The following is a 27,091-nucleotide window of genomic DNA, read 5'->3' as shown; positions in this document are numbered from 1 at the left end:
CTAGCTGGATCATGCCATATAATACTTTTTTTTTAATCAAGATGGCAAACCCTTGATTCAGATTAGAGTTATGACGCAGAGGGAAAAGTCAGTAGAACGAGACCTCGAGCACACCAGGGGACCATCTCTTCCTGAACAGGATTAAGACTCCAGACAGAGCCTCCAAGTCAGACGGCCCAGGTGGAGTGGTGAGGATGTTATAGCCAAGGTGCAGGGGCTTCCTAAAAACCCTTCATTGGTCTTTTTCTTCCCACAAAAGCTCATGCGCTTTTTACCTCAGTCGACTTACCCGCATGGATACTCAGCAAACACTGCTTAGAGATTAAGAAAATGAGCATGTATATTTGAATATTGCTAGCATTAACTGAATGATTTTCAATTGCATAAGGTTTGTGATTCTAAATCTTTCTGATCAAAAACGGTACTGGGAGTCGAGGCAAAATAAAAACAGGCCACTGAATTCCGGAGTTGCATTAAATGTGAAGTCAAATAACTTCCTGTGAAATTGCGTCATATTTAATCTGGGTGGGTTATCTGGGGCAAATTACTTTCCTTACCTGGATTAGGAGAGAAAAAAAACAATGAATGTCTCTTGCGGCTAACGTTTGATTTCTTAGAAAAATGGTAGATGTTTACGATACCTTTATATTTTTTACCCACTCTATATCATTTTTATAATACGATCAAGCAATAAATTGTACAGTGTTCTGAAGTAGACCACAACACACACGCTGAAGGCTCCACCATTAGAAAATCAACACAAAGGTAGCAGATTGACATAGTGCTTTATTTAAGCTGTCTGTACGAAGGAAAATAATGTGCATCCCTATCATATACGTGTAAAAATACTAAGGATGTACAGTGTACAAAAACAGTTCCTTGTAGTTATTTATTTCACATCCTTTTGGGTCATGTACTTAAGGAAGTCAACAGTTTAAGTCTGACCAACAGTACTATTAATACAGTTTATTGGGTTCTCAAGTTGTGTCTGCTGAATCATATCACTAGATCCTGCACAAATCTAATGAAAGAACTAGCAAAGACAAGCAATGTCACAAACAAAAACTACAGGGAGGTAATCTGATTACCAATTTAGAATTTGTCGCTTTTCATTTAAATAAATACTTTACAATTCATGCTTGCCTGTACTGCACTACCAGGAGCAAGATAAGGAAATTCTACTGTAGACAATACAAACAGTAGCAGCAAAGTGTGTACACTGAGGTGTAGTATATAGACCCTGCAGTTGGTAAGGAAATACCTTATTTAGTACTCTAGGTGAAGCACATGGCCCCTTGCAAGAACAGTCAGCTTTAAGAAGTCACAAAGAAAGTGGAAAACACGTGGAAAACAATATTGGAATAAATGCCTTTTCAAGCAGGAGGAATGTGTTGGAAGATGGATTTGTGTGGGAAGCAAAGCAGTGTACAAAACCTGCCAAATCCAAACAGGAGAGGTCTATTTCATCAAAGATGGCTGCAGTACAAGAGGGCATACACTGTAGAGTGGAGTACAAGCTGGGTCCAAAATGGGGTTCACGTAGTCTGAAGTCTCCTAGACATTAAAAACCCATGGACTCTGCCACCATTCAATGCAGAGGCAGGACAAAGTTCTGGAGGAAAAGAATACAAGGTGGATTAATATGTTCAATAGAGTTAAAAAAAAAAAAAAAGGAAAAAAAAAGATTCGATTCACATTAAATTTCCTTTCCTTCCAACCTCCTGGGCACCACAAGAACAGAGTACCCAAGGGCCAAGCACAGACTGGACAAAATTAGCTAAGGATACTACTAAGCGTGAGCAAATGTTGAAGTCATACACCCCATCCAAAACTACAGTCTTAGTGGCTTTAATATTTTTTGGAGGTTTGCAATTTTTGTGTAAACCATATCTGCAACGTAAAATGCCTTTTTTGCTAAACCTACATGTTCCGAGGTGCATAATTCCATTTTTACCAGAAAACCATTTCGCAAACTGTTGGTGTGCTACAGCAGGACAACAGATTGAATGAGCTACTATTTATGAGAGGGATTATTAATATTTCATCTTTACAAGAATGAGCGATTTTCATTGTCTACGCGCCTAACAAGCAAGTAAAAATGTATACAAATGGTTTCTCCTCTCCTTTGTTTGACCTAGCTGCCCTTGCAAAAAAATACCATTTACGACCTTAGCTTCACACGGTTCTACTATCTGCCACCATTACATTTCTATGCCCACTTTCCAGTATCTTGCTGTCTACTATTTCCAGAATACAAACAGAATCTTTTGTCCCTATCGGAACACGCCATCTCCAACCACTTACTCGAACATTGAAATCACAATACTTACATTTCACATTATTGGAATGGATGTGGTATTGATAGAAAACATCTCACAGTCGCTCCAACCTCCAACCAGGATGCACCCTCAGAAACAAGCAAGTGTAGGCTCCCAGCGCATCTACACTTTGTTGGAGGAATTCCCAAACTCAGAATTTGTGAAATGATCACAATCTAAACATGTATGGAATTTGTTGGGGGGAAAAGAGGCTCAGTTTGCTCTTAGCAATATTACCAATGAAAAACAACCTTGGATGATGGGAAAAAAGACAACAAATGGAAATACTTGTATCATGTTTGTTCAAAGCATTGATCTTCTACGTTATTGGGTACCATGGTAATAAAAACACTAGATATCCTAACTAGATTTCCTAATTCACTAAAGTTCCCAACCTCTTGGTTTTGTGCACAAATACCCTGAAGATGGTCACAATTGATGCATCCACTTGTCTGTACAGTGCTTCAAGTAAAGTGCGTCGATTTAACTGTGTCCTTCTGGTCTCCAGAGGTTTATCAGTTGCTTTTGTCGTTCACATCAAATGAGTATCATACAAAATTGAGTGGAAATAGTTTACAGAACTTCCATTTGGACACTGTGTAAATAAGTGCTATTGTATTTTTGTATGTCACTACATGCCAGATGGGGAAAGTAATTTGTTAATTCTCTGGATCTGGGGAGCTCCCATCGATTGATACCCAGTTCCAAGCAACACGTCCATTTTCAGAGCTGTAATTCCTGGGAGATAAAAGTGCAATTGTCTTGAGGATGCCAGCTTGTACGTGTGCTCTACATGAAAAATCATAATGCTATAAGCCTCTTTTATGAACTTTGTAGCAGCGTTTGCAAACATGTCGCATACAATCCTTATCACTAAAAAATAAATACTACTGCGGTAATGTAAAAAAAAAAATAAGGGAACATTCATAGTTTAACACCAAAATAATGCTAATTCACACACACCAGAAAAAATAAGGCAAACACCCGTTTACCTTGGTGCACACATTTTGGTGAAAAGCAGTTACATCATTATGTCTTTCTACATTCTTCAGCCATCAGAGGTGGTAATGTAGATCAAGAAAAACAAAGTTCCAAAAGAATAAAAAAACATTTATGGTGCAAATCATATAAGACCCTTAAAAAATGTTTTTAAAAATCAACTATGTTGCACTTGTGCCTTCAATTCTTGCTTCAAATATATTCAAAGTTGTAGGACTGCACGTGACATCTGGAAGTTTAAGTTATTAGGCTGACTGGCCAGCAACTTGTCTTGGAATTCGTCTGTAGTTTCTGACAGAATACAAAAAATATATATTGTGTGTATCAACAGTAAGAAGTCATTTTGTGGAGAAAGCGAGGCCAGCCAGATGTTAGTTACATAAAATGATATGTCGAACACAAAGCCTCGCATGGTACATCTCCGCCTCTCAAAAATAACTTTCTCAGACCAGCACAGACAATAGCTGGTCACCATTATTGGTCTGTCTGGGATAAATGAAAAAGGTGCTTGGTTTTCATGGCATGAGGCAATGGCCCTTTGGACAGGTTTGTGTTTTAGCCTCCACCGAGAGATCAGTAGGGAAGGGTTGGGAGATGGTCAATAAAAGACTTTGTGCACAAGACAGTTAGAAAATTGAAGTCCTTGCTCTCGGAGGTCGGAAGATGACTTCTTAAAATTCTCCTCTGTAATAGTAAGAAGCAGTGCCTTGAAGCCGCAGACTGATATCAAATGCCATGCAAAAAATGATGACATAACGTGGAAGGGTTGAAAATCCTAGTTCCTTAAGGAATGACCTCTGCTGACTTCAACTGTAGAGTTCTTATGGTGCTGCTTGAGAAATGACTTCCAGTGATAAACCTGATGTGGAAGTTGAAGAGGCTGAAAGGAGGAAGCTCATTCTCGGCCACTCGCGGAGTAGGAGAACTGAGGGAAGTGCGGCCGCCTCTCGTTGTCCATGCAGTCCATACCATCCTCATCAACTGGGGATTTAAAGGAAATTTAGCATTAAACATTTTTAGCTCATGGCACCTTAAAATTCACAATATTTGTTTATTGCCTCGAACACAAGAAAGTTTCCTGATAATTGTACAATAAAAGATTTGAATCATGGCTCCTCAAGGTAGTCTACTCAGTAACAATTAATCCCCCTTCCATTGGACAGTCAACCGCATCAGATACCTCTTAAGAGATACCTTTTTTGTAAATATTTTATTGATTTTACTTAGAACAAATGCCTGTGCACATAGATTTTTTTTTTGAAAATCTGTTTATTAGCATAGTGATCAGAGCAACAGTACAGAGTTATTATTGTATTACTGAACCAGAATGAGACCTGCTCCTATATGCACGATAATAGCAGTTACATTATACATTTTGATTTTGTTGTGTTTCTAAGTAAGCGTACAAACCCCGTAAGAACCGGAATAATCCCTCCCTCCACCCTCAAAAATCCCTCCCGACACTCCTACTGTATGCGCGTACATATCAGGTTGTACTTGGCTGCTCCGCACCCTGACCAGGTGCTGCGAGCGTGAGGGGTAGGTGTTCCGCCGCTCCAGCTCCATAACTAAGGTTCCTGTAACTTAATAGCGCTGCCCTCACGGGAGTACGCTGCGAGGCCTTATCCACTCCTCCTAGGGCCGCCTAAATAGAGCAGGACCCCGAGGACCTCTTTTCCTCCGAATGAGAGAGGTTGTATTTACCTTCTACATACTGTATGAACATTTAGTTCATATATGTTTCTTTCTGTGTAGTACTGTATTTAGGTCCTGACGAATCGCCATCAGGCGAGAAACATGTTGACCACACCAGGGGGTTGAGTTAGAGTTCTGTACACTTTTACGGTCTCTAGTTCCCCTCTCACCCCTTTTAACCAGGGAACCAGCCATGTTAATAAAATTCAGTGTGGACTGTTTTACCCTTTTTACTTTCACTCACGTTTACACTGGCTACACTCCTCTATCTCCTCACTTACACCCACCATCGGCAAGGACCTAAAGAACCCCGCCAAAAGAGTACCTTCCGGTACTCCGGCAGACATTGCAGCACCGGTCTGTCGAGGGGCAGTGAGTCAATGATGATACTGGATACCCTCCAGAAAGGGTGTGTTTCACACCTATTACTCTGGGTGTATGAGGCTCTCCAAGTTCCGACTAGGGAATCCTTCCGGTCACGGTATTGACCATACCCACCCTTATCTCCACGCATACACACCATCTCTGGGGAACTTTGTACTCTGCTGCTAGCTGTACTTGGCTGCACCCATATTTCAGTTTTTCCCAGAAGTATCATTCCATACAGTCAGACAGAGGCATAAGCATGAACATCAAGGGATCTCCCTTACCATTGTCTAGTGCACCACGTTTGGTAACGGTACATGGAAGCTCATTAAAGGTAGGACACATTTTAATGTATGGGTATCGAATCATTAGAATCCCCATTGTGACCCCTGCTTCGAACATCCCCAGTATGGCAAACCAGTCCAGTGAAATCGGCGTTTTCCTAAGGCCCCTACGTTCCTCTCGCTGTAGTGCTTCACCCTCCGCTTTGCCCCAACGTGTCACTTCTGCTTTCCATAATTCAGGATCAGGTGACCTGGGTGATTTCCACCTCATCGTGATTGCACGTTTCGCCAGCAATATGGCCATGTCAGTAAAACGTGTTGCCACACTCCTTATACGCGCCGCCGGTCCCAGCCCCAGGAGTGCATTTTCTAGAGTGAGCGTTTGTGGCAAGGCGCCTGCTCCGGTGAGCAGCTCATTAATAGTGGTCCAGTAATAGCCCAGTTTGGGGCAGTTCCACAACATGTGTACCAGAGATGCGTCATCTGCGGCGCATCGGGGGCATGCGTCGACAGCGTTAGGGAACATAACGTGTATGCGGTGTGGCGTTAAATAAGTGCTATGTAGTAGCATCAGCTGGATGAATTTAAACTTGGGGTTCCTGGCTACCTTTTTGGGAAAGTGGAGGATACGTTCCCATTCCTTGTCCCTTAGTGGCCTCCTTATATCACCTTCCCACTTTGTCCTGAGAGGCGACAGTGAGATCGCTTTGTGGTGGTTCCACTCCCTCATGTGCCCACCTTCTCGTTACATAATGTCGTAGGCTAGCATGCAGGAGGAACGATCCCCCGGGGACACCATGCGTGGCCCTGAAGTCTTCAAAGGACAGCATTTGTCCTTCGGCAAAAAGGTCTCCTATATGTGTCACCCCAGCGTCGTGCCATGACATAAGTTTGTGTGTTGTGAGTGGTCCCGACTCCAGTGGGATACCCAATAGTGGAATTGTGGGGGCATAGGATGTCGTCGGGTCGTGTATTTCAACGCCTTCCGCCAGTATTGGATTGCAAGTCGGAGAAGCGGTGGGGTGTCTCTCGGCAGTTCCGAGCGGGGTAATAGCAAAACATGAATTTTCCCTTTAGAGTGATCTTCCTCCGTCATGTTAATCTCATGTAGGTTCCGACCCGCTAGCCAATAGGCCAGCCATTGCAGCTGACATGCGAAGTTGTAGGCCCTGAAGTCTGGTACTCCCATGCCTCCGGTTCCGGAGGTGAGCTGCAGTTTAGCAAGGCCTATGCGCCTTCGCCCTGGTCCCCATACGAGTTCCGTGAGGAGTGTATCTAGTGTTTTAAACGTCGTGGCAGGGATCAGGAATGGCAAGTTGGTGAAATAGTAAATGAGGCGGGGAAGCATTACCATTTTGGAGATGGCCACTCTGCCGGCCACCGATAGGGGCAATGACAGCCAAAATTGTATTTGTGTTTTCAGTGCTCATAGCTCTTCCGAGGTTGCCATCTTTCATTACTTCGGCATCACTGTAAATTTGTATCCCGAGATATCGGAAGGTGGTGTCTGCCATTTGAAATGTATGCGGTGTGAAGGATAATGGAGCGGACGAGCCAGTGGCAGCAAAGGTGAACCCGTAGGACTTGAGTTCGCATATGGTGAGGCCTGACAATGACCTGAAGTCCTCGAATATTTTAGGTATAGGATCCAGGTTGCCCCGTAGATCATGGAGATACAGGATAATATCGTCGGCATAGGCGGACACTATATGTGTCGTCCCACCTCTCCGAATGCCACAGCGGGGAGCCGCTGTCTGGAGTTTACAGAGCAGTGGTTCAAGGGCCAGGATGAATAGGAGCGGGGAGAGTGGGCAACCCTGCCTGGTGCCTCTTGCTATGGCTATTGGTCCTGAAATGTGTTTGGATGTGCGCACCCGAGCCGTGGGGCGGGTGTATAGTAGTTTGACCCAGGCGATATATTCGGGTGGAATCCCGAATTTCGCAAGCGTAGCAAACATGAAATCCCATCTGAGGGAATCAAAGGCCTGTTTCAGATCCAACGAGATGCAGCCCTCGGAGCCCAAGTCCGCCGGGTCTCGTAGCATCAGCTGGGCAAGTCTTCTAAGATTCATGGCCGTGCTCCTTCCCGGTACAAAACTGCACTGGTCAGGGTAGATCAGTTGCGGAATGTTTTGTGCCAATTGCGTCGCTAGCACCTTGCTCAGTATCTTATAGTCGGTGTTAAGGAGAGATAAGGGTCTGTAGTTAGCCAGGTGCATTCCATCTTTACCCGGTTTTAAGAGGGAAGGTATTAATGCTTGTAGGGATGACTGCGTAAAAGAGTTAGTCCGCAACGCTTCCAGATAAATAGTGTGTAAGCGTGGGGCTATGAGGTCTATGAACGTGGCATAGAACTCGGTCGGAAGGCCGTCCGTCCCAGGGGCCTTGCTCCTCGGAAGAGCGTGTATCGCTTGTCTAATCTCCGCGACAAGCCTGTGCACATAGATATACAGCTTCAGGTATCAGCAGGCAGAGTCAAGGTAAGTGTGGAACGCATCAATGCAGAGGGGCACGAGAAAGAATCCGGAAACAAATAAAGGATACAAACATGCACAATATTAGCTAAAAGTGATTCCTCCTAGGCTTAGGGGAAAAAATGGGGAACCAGTGTAGACAGGCACTCAATTACCTTTTCAAAAGAACTAGGCCCAACATTACCTCCCACCTCACACCATCCGTCCTCCCGCCTATCATGAATATGTAATTTGGTATTCAACAGGGGATCAATCGCCCTCAGGAGTCTCCTATCCAGTCATCAGGGTGTCAGTCAACCAGTGTCAATAGGTCTTTCAAGGTAGTTAAATAGTCTTCCCACTGCTCCATGAGGTTACACCTACAATCTGTGGCTCCTGTGTCAGCCCGTATGGAGAGCTCCGCTGAGGCCCAGAGAACCACAGCTGTCTGCCATGCTGTGATTGAGAGAGCAGTCGCTGCTTTCCAGGATATGGCAATATAATGCTTTGCATAGACAAGTGCCAGACCCTGGAAGCTCATAAATAGTTTTGACTTTTTTGTTACCATCCCTGTATTAAGGATGCAACAAGCGGAGTCATGGGTTAGGGTGGTGTTTGCATTAACAGAAATACAAGATGTCACCGAGTGCCAGTAATCGAGATCACAGGGCATACCCACACCATATGAATAAAGTCCGCCCGACCTGCTGGCATCTGGGACATTGTGTTCTCGTGCATTTGCCTAATCTGTCTGGGGAGGTATGTGTGATGCAGATTGTTGAATTGTGTAAAGTGGAACCGAACGTTCTGTGTAATTAATTTGATGCACCCTAGGCATCTCTGCAAGGCAATGTCCATTAGTTCCATAGGCAAACTGTCTTCCCACCACTCCCCAAGGGTCTGGAAGCAGGGATTGGAAGGATCCAGACTCATAACAGATACATCTTAACACAATGACCCACTGGGAGAACTGGACCAGTGCCAACTGGTCTTCACTCTGCAGGATGTTTCAGAGGACCTAAGGCGCAGGACCTCCGACACTCTACATATCCTGGCTGGGATGATCATCCTACCTATGTTGCTTTATTGGTTTCAAACTCTCCCAACGCCGTTCCCCACTGGCGATATACACTTCGAACATAAGAGATTGATAGAATGTATATGTGGTGGCAGAAAGCTCTTAATGACCATAGGGAAAAGGAGGGGCTAGTGTGTCCCGACTCTGGCAGAATATATTGTGTGGCTCGTCTACGATTTATATCGAAGTGGGTGATGACAGAAAGAAAAATATATATATTACACGTGGATTAGGCTGTAAAATGCAGCCCACTATTGGAGTTACCCTGGCTGGGGCGAAAGGACAGACCCGAAAACTCCTACCTCTTCACCCGGCAAAAAACATTCTCAAAATCTGGGATCATGTCGAAAGGGAGCTCACAACTTTCCCCTCAGCCATCTTCCTGATCATACTTAACCCAGACTTTTCTCCAGTAGTAAAGGGCGTGTCTTTTCGAGAGTGGAAAATGGGGGAGTGTAGAGTGCTGGGCGACCTTTTCAATCAAGGGACTTTTAAGCCATTTAAACTGTGATGACAGGAATTTGCCTTTCAGTGTAGATGGGACTCGCACAGAAACTGATGATAAACAATGGGAAAGGTTGTAGCAGGAAATCCTGAATATTCACTGCAGCATTCTGCAAAGACAGTCAGCCTGCAATCAAATGTACCTGCGGTATTTAACACCTGTGCGACTTATGAGCATGTTCCTTTCCACCTCTGACACATGCGGACACTGAGATCAGCTGCCTGGCACATATTTGCACACACAATGGTCCTGCATAGTGACCCAGACCTCCTGGAAAGAAATCATGAGGCAAAAAGGGCCCTATACCAGCCGAACCTGGAGTAACACTGCTGGGCTGGAGGCTCGACACCCGAGAGGGTGTGATGAAAGCAGGTTGGGTCTTGACAGGACACATGATGGGCAGCCAAACAGCTTATCGCCCTATAATCGAAAAACTGGATCCCACCACCCTGGTGCCCTAATGTTCGGTACGCTATGGCACACTATCGATGTGGAACAAATAACTCACACCGTAACTCATTCTCGAAAGAGATTAATGGAAACCACTTATCCAAAATAGAAAACCAATACATTGAGCCATTGAAACTACGCCTTCTCTTACCCGGTGCCTCGCTGTGCTCCTCCACTTGACACTGAGCTTGCACCATACATCAACACAATGATATACACACATTGCTCTGCAAGGCACAGGCAGTACTCTCGCTACGCTCTCCTCTTGGATTGTGCGGTGGCACTCAGTGAGGGAGGAGCAAGAAAGGCGAATGTTATGATGTTTTAACACATATAGCAGGTATCTTTTTTCTCTATTTACATGAACAGTCATGATAGTTTGTCTAATGGTACAGATGCCTGATTTATCTGAACAACACACACAAAGGGTTTTACGTTGTTGTTTGTGTTGGCATATTATAATTTATAAAATAAAAAGATTTTGGAGGTAACTGAGGCCGCACTACCATCCAGTGCTTGCAGCCTGTGGGCTAAAGGTGGAGGTATTTTAGATATCTTCAACAGAAGGTTCTACCTCTTTGGATGAAAATATCCACCTGTCTACTTTAAAAAGTATGTAAATGTCCCTCAGGGATTGCTTGCTTTCCTAACTCAGGATGTGCCAATAAAAAATACATTATCCTTTGAGAAATTAGTAAAGCTTAACAGACTGGGGACGATAAGTTATGTTACAACAAGCAGGGGTAGAGCAGGCCAAGGGAGCGAAAACATAAATGCAATGAATATTAGTATAAAAGGATCTCTCACTACGCAGTTTTCTCCTTGATATGCACTCTCAGACTGTTCTGCATTATTTCGAGCTATGTTTTCGCTTGGGCGTGGAGTTTGTGATAAACCCAACTCTTCTTGCTCTCTTTCTTAATCCCACACTCTTCTCTGCTCCACGCTCCCTCGTCCGCTATCCTTCCTGTATCCACTCTGCCATGTGTTCTCTCTTTCAAGCGTTTAACCTTTCGAACCTGCCAATATCTCTCTTCCTATCTGGCATGCCCTCAGTCCTACATTCTGTTCCCAAACAAGCTCATACACCCATGTCCAATCCTTCCACATCCTACATTTTGTTACTGAGCATTTCACTCTCCCACCTGCTCTCGGTCATGCTACTGCTCACTGCCCAATTTCTCTTCTGCCCCAATCTTGCTCATGGTCCTACCGCCAAGGGGACTGTTTTAAACTAAAAGAAGAGGTGAGGAAGTGGGATTTTCTGCTCTGGAAGAACATCAGCTCAAATAGGGGGATTACACACAGAACAGCAGATGCCAGAGGCAGTCTGCTCATGAGAGGATAACAGTGGGACACTGATATATGTAGTCGTAATCGCACTCTGGTATGCTACGGTCGATGTATGTTCGTAAATGTGAGTGGTGCTATCGAAGTATAGCCCACTGTGCTCTGGGCTGACAAATAATCCCAAAAAGCAGCACTTCCCTCAGGAGTGACGTCCCTTCGATGCACTCATGGATTAATGTTCATCTCATTCATTCAATAAAGTCTCTTCAATAAGTGTAGTGAATGCATTCTGTTTTATTTCATATTTTCTTTGATGCGCGTTATTCTTTCATAAGACGTTCAAAGCATTTATTGCAGTTGTGCCCAATGCATTTCGGGCATGTGCCCTTCATCAGGGGACTTATTAGTCCTGTGAAATAATGCAAGAGTAACATGGTTTCACTTAACAAGCAAGGCGCTATGATTCAAAATACATGTCATTATGTCATAAACGTGATTACATTAACATGCACAAGGATGATTGGGGAGGGCAGTACTCTGGGTGTCCTGTGATTATAGTGTTACCCGTGGATTTTAATAACTGCTGTGGTCTTGTTAAAAAGGTGTTCATGAGTGCTTATATACTGGGAAGGTCGTGATGAGTGTTAATCACTCGGGTGCTCGGTATTTTAGGTGCCGGTCGTGAGCCACATGTTACGTTAGTTTATAGGTCCTATGGTGAAATTGCCATTGCTGCATGTAGCATGCAAGTGTTCCGACGTGCATCCGTTTTGGACTGATCTTTCGTTTCTTCTGTCTTCTTGTACTAGTCTTTCATTTCTTCTGTCTTCTTGTGCGGGTCTTTCGTTCCTTTGGTAAACTGGGCCTCTCCTGGTTTGTTGTGAGTCGTCTGATGAAGTTTCGTCTGTCGATTTGTATGTTGTTGGTCTTTGTTGTCGTCGTCGTGCATAAATGTCTGCCCAATTATACACTTCGCCTGTGCGGTAGTCTGTGGTGTCCCTTTTAAACTTCCGAAGTTTGCGGTCATTGATTTCTTTAGTATATATGTCAAGTTGTATATTGATGTCTTTGAAAGCCTCATCCCATTCATCTTTTGTCATCATCCTGTTTAATTCGTCTTTTAATTGTAGTGCTTCTTTGTTGAGATCTTCTATGAGTTTGGCCAACTCTTCAATTATTAATAATATGAGGTCTAAAGAGCACTTGTTTAATATGGCAAACCATTTTTCTGTATATCTTGCGTTGTTTTTCAGAGTGTGGGCTTGAGTGATATCCTGAGGCCACGAGGGATACGTTGAGCTTTATGATACTTTATAAGAGTACTGGCGTGTAATTTGCAACGCAATTATCAAAGGCCATGAGATCAATCATCCGACAAAAAGAACAAAAATCAAACTCAGAGTTAATGGGACATGTGATAGTGCCAACCTTATTTACATGTTGCAATGTCCATGTGGCCTTACTTACGTGGGGCAAACAGCAAGAAAAATTAATACAAGACTCATCGAGCATAAAAGCAATATATGCTTAAAAACAGTCAAATCAACGGTGGCGACACATTTCAATGAACAGAATCACAATCCCAGCCAACTAAGATTTTGTATCCTGGAGATAATTACCTCATTACCCGGAAAAGACAATACCCAACACTTACTCAGGCGCAAATTACACTGGATACATCGCTCATCCACGGTACAACCAAAGGGACTCAATGAACGGCTAGAATACAGTTGTTACCTTTAAAGAGCTAATCATACTTTGTTGATAATCATGAGCACAAACATTAAGCATAGCACCTTTATTTTTCAGTTTATTTTTCATTGTTTTTAAGTATTTTATCCTGAACGTCTATTTACATTTTCTTAGGATCATCCATACTGCTATGTAAATGTACTGCATGTCCTGTGCATAATGATTCCATTACGCAATGAATTGAAAACAAATGTTACCCGCACAAACGTCAGATACAATGATATTAGTATTTTCCATCCACATGGTAGCATGCGTCAACAGCTCCCACCCGTGCTTATTTAATATTTTGTTACCGAAAATGAGCGACAAACTCGCCAGATCAATAAAGTTTACACAACATGGTCTCTTATTGGGGAAAAAAACACGCAGCACTTGTGTTCACGTTGCTAGGCAACTACCTATCAAATCACGGCTTCCATGACACTATTCACATGACCCCGAGGACACCATCCCCTCTGTTAATATAGAGGGAATTACACGCATTTCGATCTTCACCACGATCGAAACCTGACACACGCCCGCCTTCACGGCACAAAACGGTAAGCCACTACGAAAAGCATGTTACGTTTTAGTTAGCACGCCAGTTTGAAATCTTGAGCGCCAACTTACGTTGTTATCATCCGTTTTTAACCAGATTGAACATCGGCCGCATATAACAAGATCGCGTACTGAGTCTACGCACATCACAGGTTAGAACCCAAAACAGATGTATGTCGGAACACTTGCATGCTACACGCAGCAATGACAATTTCACCATAGGACCTATAAACTAACGTAACACGTGGCTCACGACCGGCACCTAAAATACCGAGCACCCGAGTGATTAACACTCATCACGACCTTCCCAGTATATAAGCACTCGTGAACACCTTTTTAACAAGACCACAGCAGTTATTAAAATCCACGGGTAACACTATAATCACAGGACACCCAGAGTACTGCCCTCCCCAATCCTCCTTGTGCATGTTAATGAAATCACGTTTATGACATAATGACATGTATTTTGAATCATAGTGCCTTGCTTGTTAAGTGAAACCATGTTACTCTTGCATTATTTCACAGAACTAATAAGTCCCCTGATGAAGGGCACATACCCGAAATGCATTGAGCACAACTGCAATAAATGCTTTGAACGTCTTTGAAAAGAATAACGCGCATCAAAGAAAATATGAAATAAAACAGAATAAAGCATTCACTACACTTGTTGAAGAAACTTTATTGAATGAATGAGATGAACATTAATCCATGAGTGCATCGAAGGGACGTCACTCCTGAGGGAAGTGCCGCTTTTTAGGATAACAGTGGGGCAATGTTGGGGTGGGGATGCTCTCCATGATCAAGTCTGCTTGGACAGCACAGCGTTGTCAAAGCAAGGCTTTAATTCCTATGTTTTTAACAATGCTAGGATTGCAGAGCTGTCACATTATGACTGAGATACCATAAAAAAGTGGAAAACAGCCCTTGTTCGAGATACAAATGATGCATCTTGTATCACTACCCCGCCAATGTATGCCAACGAGCCAAGACAATAAGAAATTATCTTAAATGATGCTGTGTCCTTTCTTTAAAAGTATTTACATGCATATAATAAATACATTGTCATGTAGGAAACAAATGGCATCAGAAGTATTACTTCCTTGAAGAATGTTTTCGGAGTAACTAAACAGAGTAGACAAAAAAACAGGGGAAAAATACTTACGGATCTTAGAGCTGAAAAGTGGAATCTGACTCACCCCTGCCCTGCATCGCGTGGCTATTCCAGATGAAATCAATCTTACCATAGTTCCCATACTTTATGTTGTTTTAGGGACAGCTCCATGCCTCACAGATGGGTCTCTCTAACCCTGGCCATTCAGGGGGGGAGGGTTGAAGGCTCTCCATATGAGTAACAGATACATTAAAGCTTTAGTGCAGGGATTTCCATCTAGGTCACCCACTATATGAAGCAAGGCTAACTTGGGAAAGGGCTCCAATTCATGACAATGGACTTGAAAACTTCCTGAATATCTGGACTGGGCCAGGTCTTTTGATAAAAGGAGCCATTCTCGAACTGGAATCGCAAGCATAAAGGGAAGGTTTGCCTACCCATTCTCCAAAACCTCTTATGATTGTAATATATGCTAGGTAGCTATTTTTTTAAGGATATGTTTATTTTTCCATTTCACCATTGTCAAGGTTACATCAATAATGTCATAATTTACCACAACTTAAGAAAAATGAACCAACTTTGTAGCCATCCCACCCTCTCCCACGCATTTGCCAGAGAAGTCACCAACCCCCTCGAGATCTCTTGTTTTTCAGGGTCTATTTTCCACACAGGTAATGTTACTACTACCTTTTCGAGTATATCTGATTACTCTCTGATATTTCTGCCACCTCCCTATTCGGAGTCGGAATCCACTGGGTCTCGGCCTCCAACTGCATTCTCGAAACTCACTAAGGCCTCCCTCCATATCATCAAATCCTCAGTGTTTTCATCCACCCTACACCCCGGCAGTCTAACTTCCTCTGCTATTGCCCATTCTTTGACATCCTTCACGCATTTCGGTTTGTTGGGACCGGCAGTGCCCATCTTTACTATGGCCAGTTTTCTTTTTGCCAGTAATAATGCCAACTATAAGAATCTCCAATGCATTTTCCCACCCTTGCGTTGCTTCAATATCCCCAGCAAACATGTGGTAGGTTCTGCCTCACCATCACAATTCCTATATTCTGCAGTATTTGAACCACTTGGCTCCAGTAGGTAAGGACCATTGGACAGTGCCAGGCTAAGTGTATGAAGAATGCCAAGGTAATGTTGCATCTGGAGCATACGTCTGGTTTTGTTGGGTTTATGCGGTGCAGCCAGGCCGGACTGGCATATGTACGGTGCAAGTAATTAAGTGAACCAGTCTGAACCTTGTGTTACATGAGGCCCTCTTCAACAGGGCACAGGCTTCCTTCCATATTGTGTCTGCTATCGGCATGTCTAGGTACCCCTCCCAGGCTCTTCTAGCCTGTGACTCTGATCTAGGCATTTCCATAATCATGGCTTTGTATAACTGTGCTATCAAATGTCTTCACTCTCCAAGCTCCAGTAGCGCCCTGAATAGGGCTGAGGAGTCAGGCGCCTCCAGGCACCTGGGCCAGAAATCCCGAACTATGTTCGTAATGCTTGCATAAAGAAGGAATTGCTCCCTCCCTACACCAAACATTTCCTGTGCTGTCTCAAAAGTAATCAATTTGTCACTGGGGAATACGTCTACTAATGTCATGCACCCCCCCTCTTTCCATGCCGTGACATCCACTTCTGACGCTAGGTGCTTAAATGCTGGGAGGTTCCAGAACATTAACAGGGCCGTTTCTACCATTAGGCAGGACTAGGCAGCCGCCTAGGGCGGCAAAAGGCAAAGGGCGGCAAAAAACCTGATTTTGTGCTGACCCTACCTAGCATTTCACAAGGCTGGTTCATTTGTAACCAACCACACGTGTAGCTTGTGCTCGGTAGAGAAAGTGCTTCTGAAAAACATAACACAGGCACCAAAATGTAGCACGGTCGTGTGTGTGCCTTTTAAAAAGAAGTTTTCTCTTTTATTATATGCAGAGAAGAAATGTACTAAAAGTCGTGCTCATGAACGAGAAAAGACGCGAGGTTTGATAACTATTGAAAGTCCAATGTAGATGTACTTACTGATTTTCCGAGTAGTATGGTTATGTGGATATACTTGTTGCTGTGCTTTTTGTGTACAATGGCAAGATTTTGTCATGCTTTAAGAACATTTTGTACAGCGCTTACAGGTGGCGAGGTTTCGTATTCTAAGATAAACCCTTCCTTTCGGAGCATGTAGGCTATCTGTCATCTGGGAGTTCTATGGGCTAGATTTCAGACTAGATCACACCGACGGAAGCGTTTCCTTCAAATTCGGGAGCAAAGACAAGTTTTACATTAACCAACAGGCTACTTTGCCTGATGCTGCAATGGGAAACGTTGTCAGAAGAACAAACATGAATTAGTGGAAGATTATGAGACGTTAGTGCACACTAGAAATTAAATGCGTTACACAACAGCAAAATTGGCTTTTTTATCTGTTTACAGTCTTTGGCTAGGCCCAGTGAACGATGGCATTGTGCATGCTGACTGTGCAGGAGAGATCCATGTATAGGAAATACTAAACCGATAGACAAGATCTGGGATGGTGTCATGAAGGCGTGCGTTCCCGCAGGGCACTGATGTCTTCCTGTTAATTCGAGGCACTTTCTAAAGCGCATACAGCAAACTCGGGTTGTTTTCAGGGTTAGAACATGTGCTGCACAGAGCACCACTTGATAACAGCTGGAGGTGACTGCCTGGCATTCTAGTTATGCTGCTTGCTGCACATCCTCCGAGAAACTCCGCATTAAGTGTTTGTATTTTTTTTTAGTAGTTTATATACCGCAAACTCGACCGGAAGGTACCAGTGCACTTTACAGGAGCACCAGTTGCATTACAGAATCACAGACGGACACATTCATTTTTGTTCTTTTGTAGACCCCGGGAGATTAAGTGATTTACCCAGAATCACAGGATGATTGAGCCTCCCTCCAGACTCCAACCTGGTCCCCAGCTTAAAAGTCACAATAAATTCACCTAAAAACAAACACACATCTGTGCCCTGCACGAACACGCATCTACGTCATAGGGCCCTGTATTTGTAGTTCAGTGATTGCCCAATCAATAAAATTAAGTGCATTCCAGTTATTGTACGTAAATTCGGTACATATCTGGGCTGCGTTACCTGCTTATCAACATGCATAGAACCGGAGTGATGTTCCTTGGCACCCACAAGTCTCACCTGTCAATTAATTCTTCCAGCCTTGATGACATGGGGAGAGAGTGATGGTAGTAAAAGGGAGGGGGCGGCATTTCTTAATTGTTGCCTAGGGTGGCAAAACACCTGGAAACGGCCCTGAACATTAACTCTCTTGCAAAGGGGGCGCATTTTAGGACCACCCTCATTGCTCTTTCCCAGATTGTTTCTGTGTGTCTGACCAATATTGATCTCTCCACGTCCCCGTGTACCTCCAGGCAGCAGCTGGGGTAGTGTTCATTCTCTTCTGTTATCTACCAGGAGATCTTTCGCTCAATTATTCTCTTAGGTCAGCCAACATGTTGCGTTTTGTAGTTGTGATGCCATGTAAAACATTTCCAAATTAGGGAGTGCAGTATCTTTCGGCTTACTTTGTTCCTACCCTCTGCCCACACTAATTTTAATAGTAAGGAATGGAGTATTTTGAACACCTACCTCGGTAGTGTATCTAGTGAATGCTGGAGTGAATAAAGGCATTGAGGGTGGAACACCATCTTGGCCACTGCTATGTGCAACATGAGGGATAAGGGGTGTATATATTTCAGATAAAGTGGCTGAGGGATATCAAAAGCCTTTTGGGGGAGTTGGGATTGGGCGAAGCATGGGTTACTCGCTCCGCCCCCCCCAAAGCCACCTTAAAGAAATTGTACTGGGACTGGGTCTCCGCTAAACTTATTAGCAACCCACGCCACTGCAATTCCACAGCAGCTTTCCTACAAATTAAAGACGTGGTGGCTTACGAACCCTATCTTGACTTGATTTCCATCGCATTCGATAGGGCTCTGTACTTTAGGCTTAGGGTAGGCACTCTACCAGTAGGCTACTTGACATCGAGATGGAAATCTCCCTCCCAGCACTCTCCCTATTGTGCCCTATGTTCCACGAGGGTGGAGACGGTTGCCCATATCTTTTTTGAATGCCCAGATTACTGTAACCCAAGAAAGCGCTGGCTTAAACCTGTGTGCAGATCATTCGGCACCCGCCAGTATACAGTGGCCCTTCGCATCTTACTTACAGATACCACCCCCCTTGTAGTATGTGGCGTCTCAAAATTTTTAAAATGGTCTTGGTTGATCCGATTAAATAGGCTTTCTGTATCCATTTAATTCCTTTTTAACTGTATATACTAAAATCTATGCTTTTTAATTGTACATATTCCAATGTTTTATTGTCTTTTTTAACTCAAGGATGTATACCTATGTACATTTGTTGTATATCTTTTTAAATTACTATTGTATGTATTGCTTTTAAGATATTTGTATGTATCGAAATAAAACATATCAACCATATTTCAAAAGGAGACTCATCAAGCCAAACCCTCCGTAACACGGTTTATGGTATATTGTTTCCGTTTTTGTGTGGTGTGGGCGACCACAACCCCTAAATATCTGAATTGATCTGTCTCCCAGTACAGGGGCACAGGGGGGAGCGTGGTGGGTCCTGACCCCGCAGGGCACCCAATGGGTAAATCAGGGATTTAGTCATGTTGATTTGTTGCCCGGATACTTTCCTAAAGGCCTCAAAATATTGCAATAGGCATGGGAGCGAGACTACCGGTGATTTCACATAAAACAAGGTGTCATCGGCATCTGTATCCCAAAGTTCCCCATGTCTCTCCAAATTTTTTAGGGCCAGGGGTTACAGCACTAGTGTGAACAGTAAAGGTGATAATGGGCACCCCTGCCTGGTGCCCCTCTGGATCTCCAGTGGATCCGAGATCACCCTCCCCTGCCGCAATTTGGCTGAGGGCCCGGTGTAGATCAATGCCACCCAGGAACAAAATTGGGGTTCAAACCCCACTCTCTTCAAGACTTCCTGGAGGAAGCACCAATATACTGTGTCGAATGCCTTCGCTATAGCAATGGATACCAGGGCAAGATCCTGCTCACTTTCCTCCACTTCATGGATAACGTGCATGAGCCGCCTAAGATTCATTGTGGTGTTCCTGCTGGATGTGAACCCACATTGGTCAGTATGGACTAGACTGCTCATCTCCGGTCGCAGCCTTTGGACCACAGTCTTGCATAGAATTTTCATGTCTAGGTTTATCATTGTGATCAGACGGTAGGATGCTGGGTATCATAGCTCTGTACCCAGTTTTGGGATCATTGTTAGGATCCCCTTTTGAAATGACGGGGGAGCATCTTGTTTTCCAATGCCTCTGCATACACTTCCTGTAGGCAGGGGGCCACCACTATTGTAAATGTTTGGTCAGATTCAGCCATGAATACGTCACTGCCCAGTGATTTTCCGGTTGGGAGAGATCTGATAGCAAATGGTATCTCATCCACTGTAGGTGGGTTGTCTAGTGTTTGTCTCCCTTCCTTGCTCAATTGGGGTAGCTGCAGATCCCTTAGGTACTTGGCTAAGTGCTCCTGGGCAGGGTCTCCCGGGTTAGTATATGCCTGTTTGAGATGCCCCCTAAACACCTCCACTATATCGCTCTGGGTTCGCGCCTCTCCTCCACCTGGGTTCACAAGGTAGAGCACCACACAAAGATCCAGGCTAATAGTCTTCCTGATTTATCTATCTGCCGGTGTAGCAGTTGATGTTCTGTTGTTAGAGTGTATTTCTCTAGCCTGTCACACGGGTCCATAACTTGTCTCAGTAATTCTGTTTCAGTATCCTGACTATGCTCTCCCTCTCCTACCTTCCCCTGCAAGGCCGCTAAGTCACTTTCCTTTCCCAGGAGTGTCTCCTGAAGGGAGCGTCGCATTCCAGCTGGGAGGCTCACACACTTTCCCCTCAAGGCTGTTTTAAGTGCCTCCTATTCTACTGCTCGGCTTCCTAACGTGGTCCAATTGAGCTCAGATAGTCCCCCAGAGCCTTTGCTATAGTTTCTTTTCCCTACCTTGTCTTATAGTATCTCAGAAGGGAGCCTCCAGAAGAAGAGGGCCCAGGGCCTCCTCCCCCACTGGAACTCACATGTCACGATGTGTGATCGGACAGGCATCTTGGTAAGTGCATGGACTCTTGTATTTTCAGTGCTGTCTGATGTGGCGCCAAGATGTTATCTAGTCTGCTGTATTTTCCATGTGTGGCCGAGTGGCAGGTATATTTTCGTTTCCCAGGTTGTGTGTCCCACCAAACATCCCCTAACCCCAGCTGTGCCATCACTCCCGCCAGGTTCGCTGTCATTCGTGGTTTAGTCAAGTGACAGGAAGGAGGCGGTCCAGTCATTCGTCAATCACACAATTAAAGTCCCACACCCCGAAGGTGTCTACTCCCACTACAGAAGACAGTACATACCTCAATGTGGCATTGAAAACAGGTTCCTCCACCGTGCGAACATTGTAATTCAGGATCGCTATCTCTTGTCAATCTAGCGTGTCCTGCACCAGTATACATCTACCCTCGTTGTCAGCCTTCATGTATTTCAGTGCAAAGGGAACCACCGGGGCTACCCATATCGAGACCACCCTAGAAAAGGATGAGTAAGTGGCATGGTATGTTTGACCTCTCCATTTCCCCCCCAGTTTTGCAGCTTCAGCGTCTGTCAAGTGTGTCTTCTGAAAACATGCGATACTAGTGTTATGTCGTTTGATGCTATATAGCTATTTAAGCTGAATCGGAAAATAGTGGCTGAGGCTGGACCTCTGTCTGGTTGACATGAAGTTGTCCCTCCAGTCTTCCTCTAATAACTCACTCACATATGCTTCATAATAGGTTGGGACGTCTCTCTGAGTTAATGACAAAAGACTTAATAAGTTAAAAGATCTTGTTTGTCCTCAAGATCCCAGACGTTAAGTGTAGCTCCTAGGAGAAACTGTCACACTTGTAAATGGTGAAAAGATTCCTTGAGAGGAAGGTTATAGCCCCATTTGATTGCACCTTCAAATGCTCACCAGGCTTCAATAACCACAGTGGATGCGTATGACATAAGACCCCCACCCCTCCAATAGATATAATATAAGGGTGAGAAATCACCAAATGCACAAAGTTATGTAACATACACGGACTCACCACATAAAAAGAAAAGCCACTCATTTATAACTAATCTATGAGGGGCCAGTAGTAAGACATATATTTGCCATTTCGAGGCTTAAGTCATTTGGGGATTTAAAACGTTCAGCCAAGACCATACATGGGGTATTCCACTCCTGAAGAAAGCTCCCGAGGAGCAAGTTAATGCTCTAGAAAAGTAAAAGAGCATGCGGAACAGGCAGTGTATGGCATATTTTGTAAGAAGAAAATTTGTGATTGTAACACTCTATGATGATAAACAAAGGTGATACCACAAAGAGAGAAGTGGTGGTTTCCTCATAGGGGTGTGATGATGTTGCCCACCTGCCCCTGGATCCCATATTAAGTAATTACTTTACTTCTGATTCCAATCCATTGTTTAACAGCCGCAGATGTGCATGTCATGGGCAAAGTTTTCTGTTTTGCAGTTGTCAGGTGAGTGCGGTTGGAGTCGGACCCGGGGGGCTGTGGATGGAGCCTGAATCAGTGTGATACAGCTAGGCCTCTATAGGGTGAAGTGCCCAGTCGGGTTGGACGGGTGCCTTGCTCTCCCTGACATGCGCACTTTAATCATCACCCACCTGCAATGCTAGGAGCCCAGGGGGTTGCATCAACAACCTGCAAGTCTCCAAAGCAGAATACCCAACCAATCCTTGCGCTGCTCTCATGCTGTTTACAGCATGAGAGCAGCGTCTACATCGACTCAGGAGTTGAAGGGGGGTGGGACTGGAGGGCCGTGCTGGATCAGTCACCAGAGGGAAAAATTACCAGTGTTCTCTTCTCTGTGACTGCCGCCACGACAGACTGGACGGTGAGTGCTTGCTCATTTTTTTTTTTTTAAAGTGCCTTCTTGATTTTAGAGTACAACCTGTCCACTTTTAACTGCCGGACTGTGAGATTAATTCCAGATCACAGCCAGTCAAAACTAACCCCAAGGTGTAACTAGCTAACATTCTGTCCATACTGATCCTAGACTCTGAGATAGATAACAGCGCGTCTTGTCCACACTCTGACTCTTGGGGTATAACTGGAGCAAAACCTGCCCACACTACCCTCGATTGTGAGATAGATACGAACACAACTGGTCGTTACTCTTACCCATGGTGTGGCTCTGGGGTGCAGCCTGTCCAGTCTGTCTCTCAGACTCAGAGATGAATTCTAGATTACAGTCTGTCCGGGGAGGCACATGAGCCCAGTTTGTCACTACTATGACTCCCTAACTATGAGAACCCGGCTTGAACATACTCAGACCCTTGGACTGTAAGATAGATTCTAGAGTACAGCCTGTCCACACACGGACCCCTTTATGTTGTGAATTTCATGCATTTTACAAATGCCATACGATAACCAAGTTTAATAAATAGCCATAATTTATAGCGCACAGTTCTGCCAGTACCATGGACTAATGACATTGCGTCAGTGATGGAGGCTTAGGGTGTGAATGCTTTGGGGATAGAGGTCAATAGGTAACGATGGCACCCATCAGGTAAAAACTGTTTGCAGCAAAAACGACTGAAATATTCATAAAATGAAGACACAGGATGGCATGTGATTTATAATCTCACAATGCTGCTCAATCCAATAGTGGGATCGGGGAAACCAGATTCACAGGATAACGTCTTGATGCACAGGAATGAAGCTACCTTACTTATGCATGTGGGCCATGGACATTGGATCACTTTCTCTGGAAAATTCTTGATAGGTGAATCAAGATTTAGCAAAGCTCTGAGCTCTCAAGCATGCCAATACGATTCCCACACTTAGGAGCACTTACACTGATATCTTGAAAAGGGCCTGATGCAACTGAGTGAGCAGATCGTTATGCAAATTTCCAGAATTCAAATCTGTAAACAATCACCAAATGAAATTGCCTGCTTAAAAATCTACTGAAAATGAATTGCCAGTAAAAGTTTGGTAGAAAACCAGTAGATATCAATGAAAAGAAATGAGATTTTGCAGGCAGTACTAATTTGAATATAACCACACCAAATGGAAGCCAAGAGAGTCCCCGTTTGTATCTACACTGATGCTGAAAGGCCCTGAAAGGAATGGTAACATTCATATTTGCAAGCTCCGATCTTTTTACGTTTTTGTAACAGTTTCACAAAGATTAGCTGCAAAATTAGCGGATTCGGGAATATTTCGGGTAATTAACCTTTCCAGAGAGATCTGCTGCATTTATGTTAATTTCTGGGGATTTTGGAGTAGGATTCAGAAGCAGAAAGCTGTAACTTTTCATTAGTGTGTGTAGTTTTGGTTGTAGATGGCAACAGTGATGGAACATCAAGACTCTTGGTATTCAGTGGCAAACCCAGCGCGAGCATGGTTTCCTCTCTAGACTCTCCCAGCCGAGATGGAAATGATCCTGAACTCTGAGAACGCAGTCCAGATGTTTGAGACTCAGAAGGATGGGTCAGGTATGTACAAATATGGTGGCAGCGCCTAAATACTTCAACCCCCCCAATTAGGGGTAGCAAGCGTAATATAAATGCAAACCTTCTTCCTTTTTCTATCCCTCCTCTATCCTTCTCAATCTAAATAACTGACTGATATATCCACAACTCAAATCCTTTCCATATTTCACTATACTAATTCACCACTAATCCTTTATAGGTACCGGAGTAGCGTGCTACTCGTCGAAAAAGCTATTTGACGCCTCATCAGGGGTAGTAAGCGCTATATGAATGCAATTACAATACATACAATTCTCTATAATCCCGTTCGGAAGCACTAGAATGACCGAGGGTCTTTAAAAAATAAATTGTAATGAGGATGTGAGCATGATGAAAAGGAAATGCAGCAATAGGAAAGGACAGATAAAGATCATGTTAATTTATATGGCATCATGCATCTATGTTCAATGTCTGCTAATGTGGTAATCCCGTATAGAATGTCAGTGAGAACCCGCGTAAAATGTGTGCATCAGCTTTACATGGTGGCTGTAAATTAGATAAGGAGAGTAGATGTACTTTTAAGCAGATTTCAATGGAAGCCTAAGGTTTGTGGACCAAGTAACATGAGCACACATCTGAATGCCATTAAGTTTATTACGGCACCTGCCATAAACTAATTAACACGAAAAGCAGAATATGGAATGAATATGCATATGTCTTTCAATATATGAAAAGAAAATATAAATCTCGCCAACTAGAAAACAGTTGGTTGTACAGTACCCTAATGACAGTTGGAGGTGCCATTTTTAAAGTAAACAATTTACATAATGGAGTTACAGAAACACTGATGTTTAGCTGTATTTTCAAGAAACGCTGCTTCCCTGCAGCAAGATCACAACAAATAGCGACATTTTGAGTTCCCTCTAATGCTCTCTGCCTAAAGAACGTGAGCCCGCGTAAGTAAGTCATACGAATGTAAAATATTGAAGTGGACTTTTGGAAACGCAAGATAAAGAAATGTTTTTAATTGAAGCACTCATCCATTGATTTGGAGTCTTGTTGCAAAAAATGTTATTAAATCCAAATATTGTTAATTGTGGTCCGGTTAGTGTTCTTGTACCAAGATCCAAGGACAGGTTACAGAGAGTGTAAATTCACTCAGAATCATATAGTAAAGCTTGCTGAAGGCTCCTTTTTAAAAGAAGCAAACAGCATGGTTGTCGTGATGATACTGGTCTAGGGCATAAATTAACATCCCCTGGTTAAGTGACAGTCAATAAAATTATAGTGCGTTATTTCTGGTTAAGTTTACATTGTAATTTTTTGTCATGCTTGCTGTGTGGACAGTACACACCTGGAAGGTGACTTTACTACCTTGGCTCTAAACACCAGTGTATGAACTTTACATGTCAAGCAGTGATCCCAAGAAATAGACATGTTCAGACTTACTGTGGGAGGAAAGGCGTGGTGTTTCAGACGTTGTACCAACATTTTATCGATGGAGCATCAAGAAGGGTGAAAAAATACAACAATGTCTAGTAATGAACAAAGAATATGGACGACACAAAAATAGAACGGGCGGAGAAAAACACCGGGAACTAATACGAACAATACTGTTATTAGAAAATTGCCAAATAACAAGTGACAACAAAAGAAGTTCTGAAGAAGGAAAAAAGCAGCGTCGAAAAAAAATAGCTAACAACAGCAAAGAAATGCGTTCCTGAAGATGAGAGAATGTTTTGGAAGCAAACACTCAGGAGCAGAAGAACATTCATACAGGAACCGATAAATCAATATGCAAATTCTGAGTGCTGCAACTCTTTGATGTGTAATCATAAAAGTATTCATCTTTATTTGGACATGCCCACTATTAGTTTGAGATTCACGCAGATTACCACTGACCCCTTCCAAATTCAGCTGTCGTCAGTTTGTTTAATTTTTTTTCTGTTTGAATATGTTTATTGCATTTTTGTCATTTTGCAGCATTACACATATGAAAAATTAACTATGCCGTAGTACAAAATGTTTGTCACATATCGCTTCAGTTGTACATACACATGAAGGAGCTCGGTTGTAAGGAGCGAAATAAAAGTAAAGTATTTAGAACAGCATGTCAGTATCATCGGTTACAGTTATGCCAAAGAGAGAATATTTATCAACAGTGGCAGTTCACAGTATAAAAGAAAAAAAAACCAAGAACTGTTTCCCGGTAACACACCAGAGAATTGTTCAGTTCGGAGCACGGGTTATGCTATGGTAGCAGATCAAGGTAATTTGGGCACATCAGCAATGCAATATATATCCAGATCTCTATTACAAAACTAGCAAATGTAAAGAACAACCTGAAAATTTCAGGAACAAGAGACTGGACGGTGACTAACAGCGAATGCGTGTGTACGTGTGATGTTCATGGGGCAGGCGGGGAGCAGGTATGTATGGTGCTATGTCAGTAGTGAGGATCAAACAGTGCGACCAGTCATGCATGCAGCGGGAGGGGGGGTGGGGGGGGCTGGGAGGACTCAGCCGGTATTATGCGGAGAGTGGCATGAGCGTCTAAACAATGCCACTCTGCAGGCACACCTGGTGGTAAGTCGTCAAGGTGCTATCCCAGTCCTGCGCTATGGGATACATGCGGAGCCCCGCCGTCTCTTCTCTATGTAACGCTACACTTTCCGCCCTTGCCCAGTTGCCAAACGAGTTACGCCAGTGTATCGCCTGG

The 27,091-nt window shown here is 43.7% G+C and overlaps 1 protein-coding gene across 1 annotated transcript in view; it reads right to left on the bottom strand.

Moving 5' to 3' along the window:
* Positions 1-768: 768 nt before the first annotated feature.
* AKT3 (AKT serine/threonine kinase 3) overlaps positions 769-27,091 on the bottom strand; it is a 1,006,792-nt gene continuing 980,469 nt past the window's right edge. Inside the window, exon 14 of the mRNA XM_086926847.1 lies at positions 769-4,298. Within this exon, the coding sequence (XP_086782973.1) occupies positions 4,213-4,298 (86 nt within the window). The 3' untranslated portion in view covers positions 769-4,212. The remainder of the gene's footprint in view (positions 4,299-27,091) is intronic.

This window comes from Lissotriton vulgaris, chromosome 6 (genome assembly GCF_964263255.1).
Source record: "Lissotriton vulgaris chromosome 6, aLisVul1.2, whole genome shotgun sequence".
Lineage (NCBI taxonomy): Eukaryota > Metazoa > Chordata > Amphibia > Caudata > Salamandridae > Lissotriton > Lissotriton vulgaris.
The sequence above is the reverse complement of the archived record's forward strand: the minus strand, read 5'-3'. Positions and strand labels throughout refer to the sequence as shown.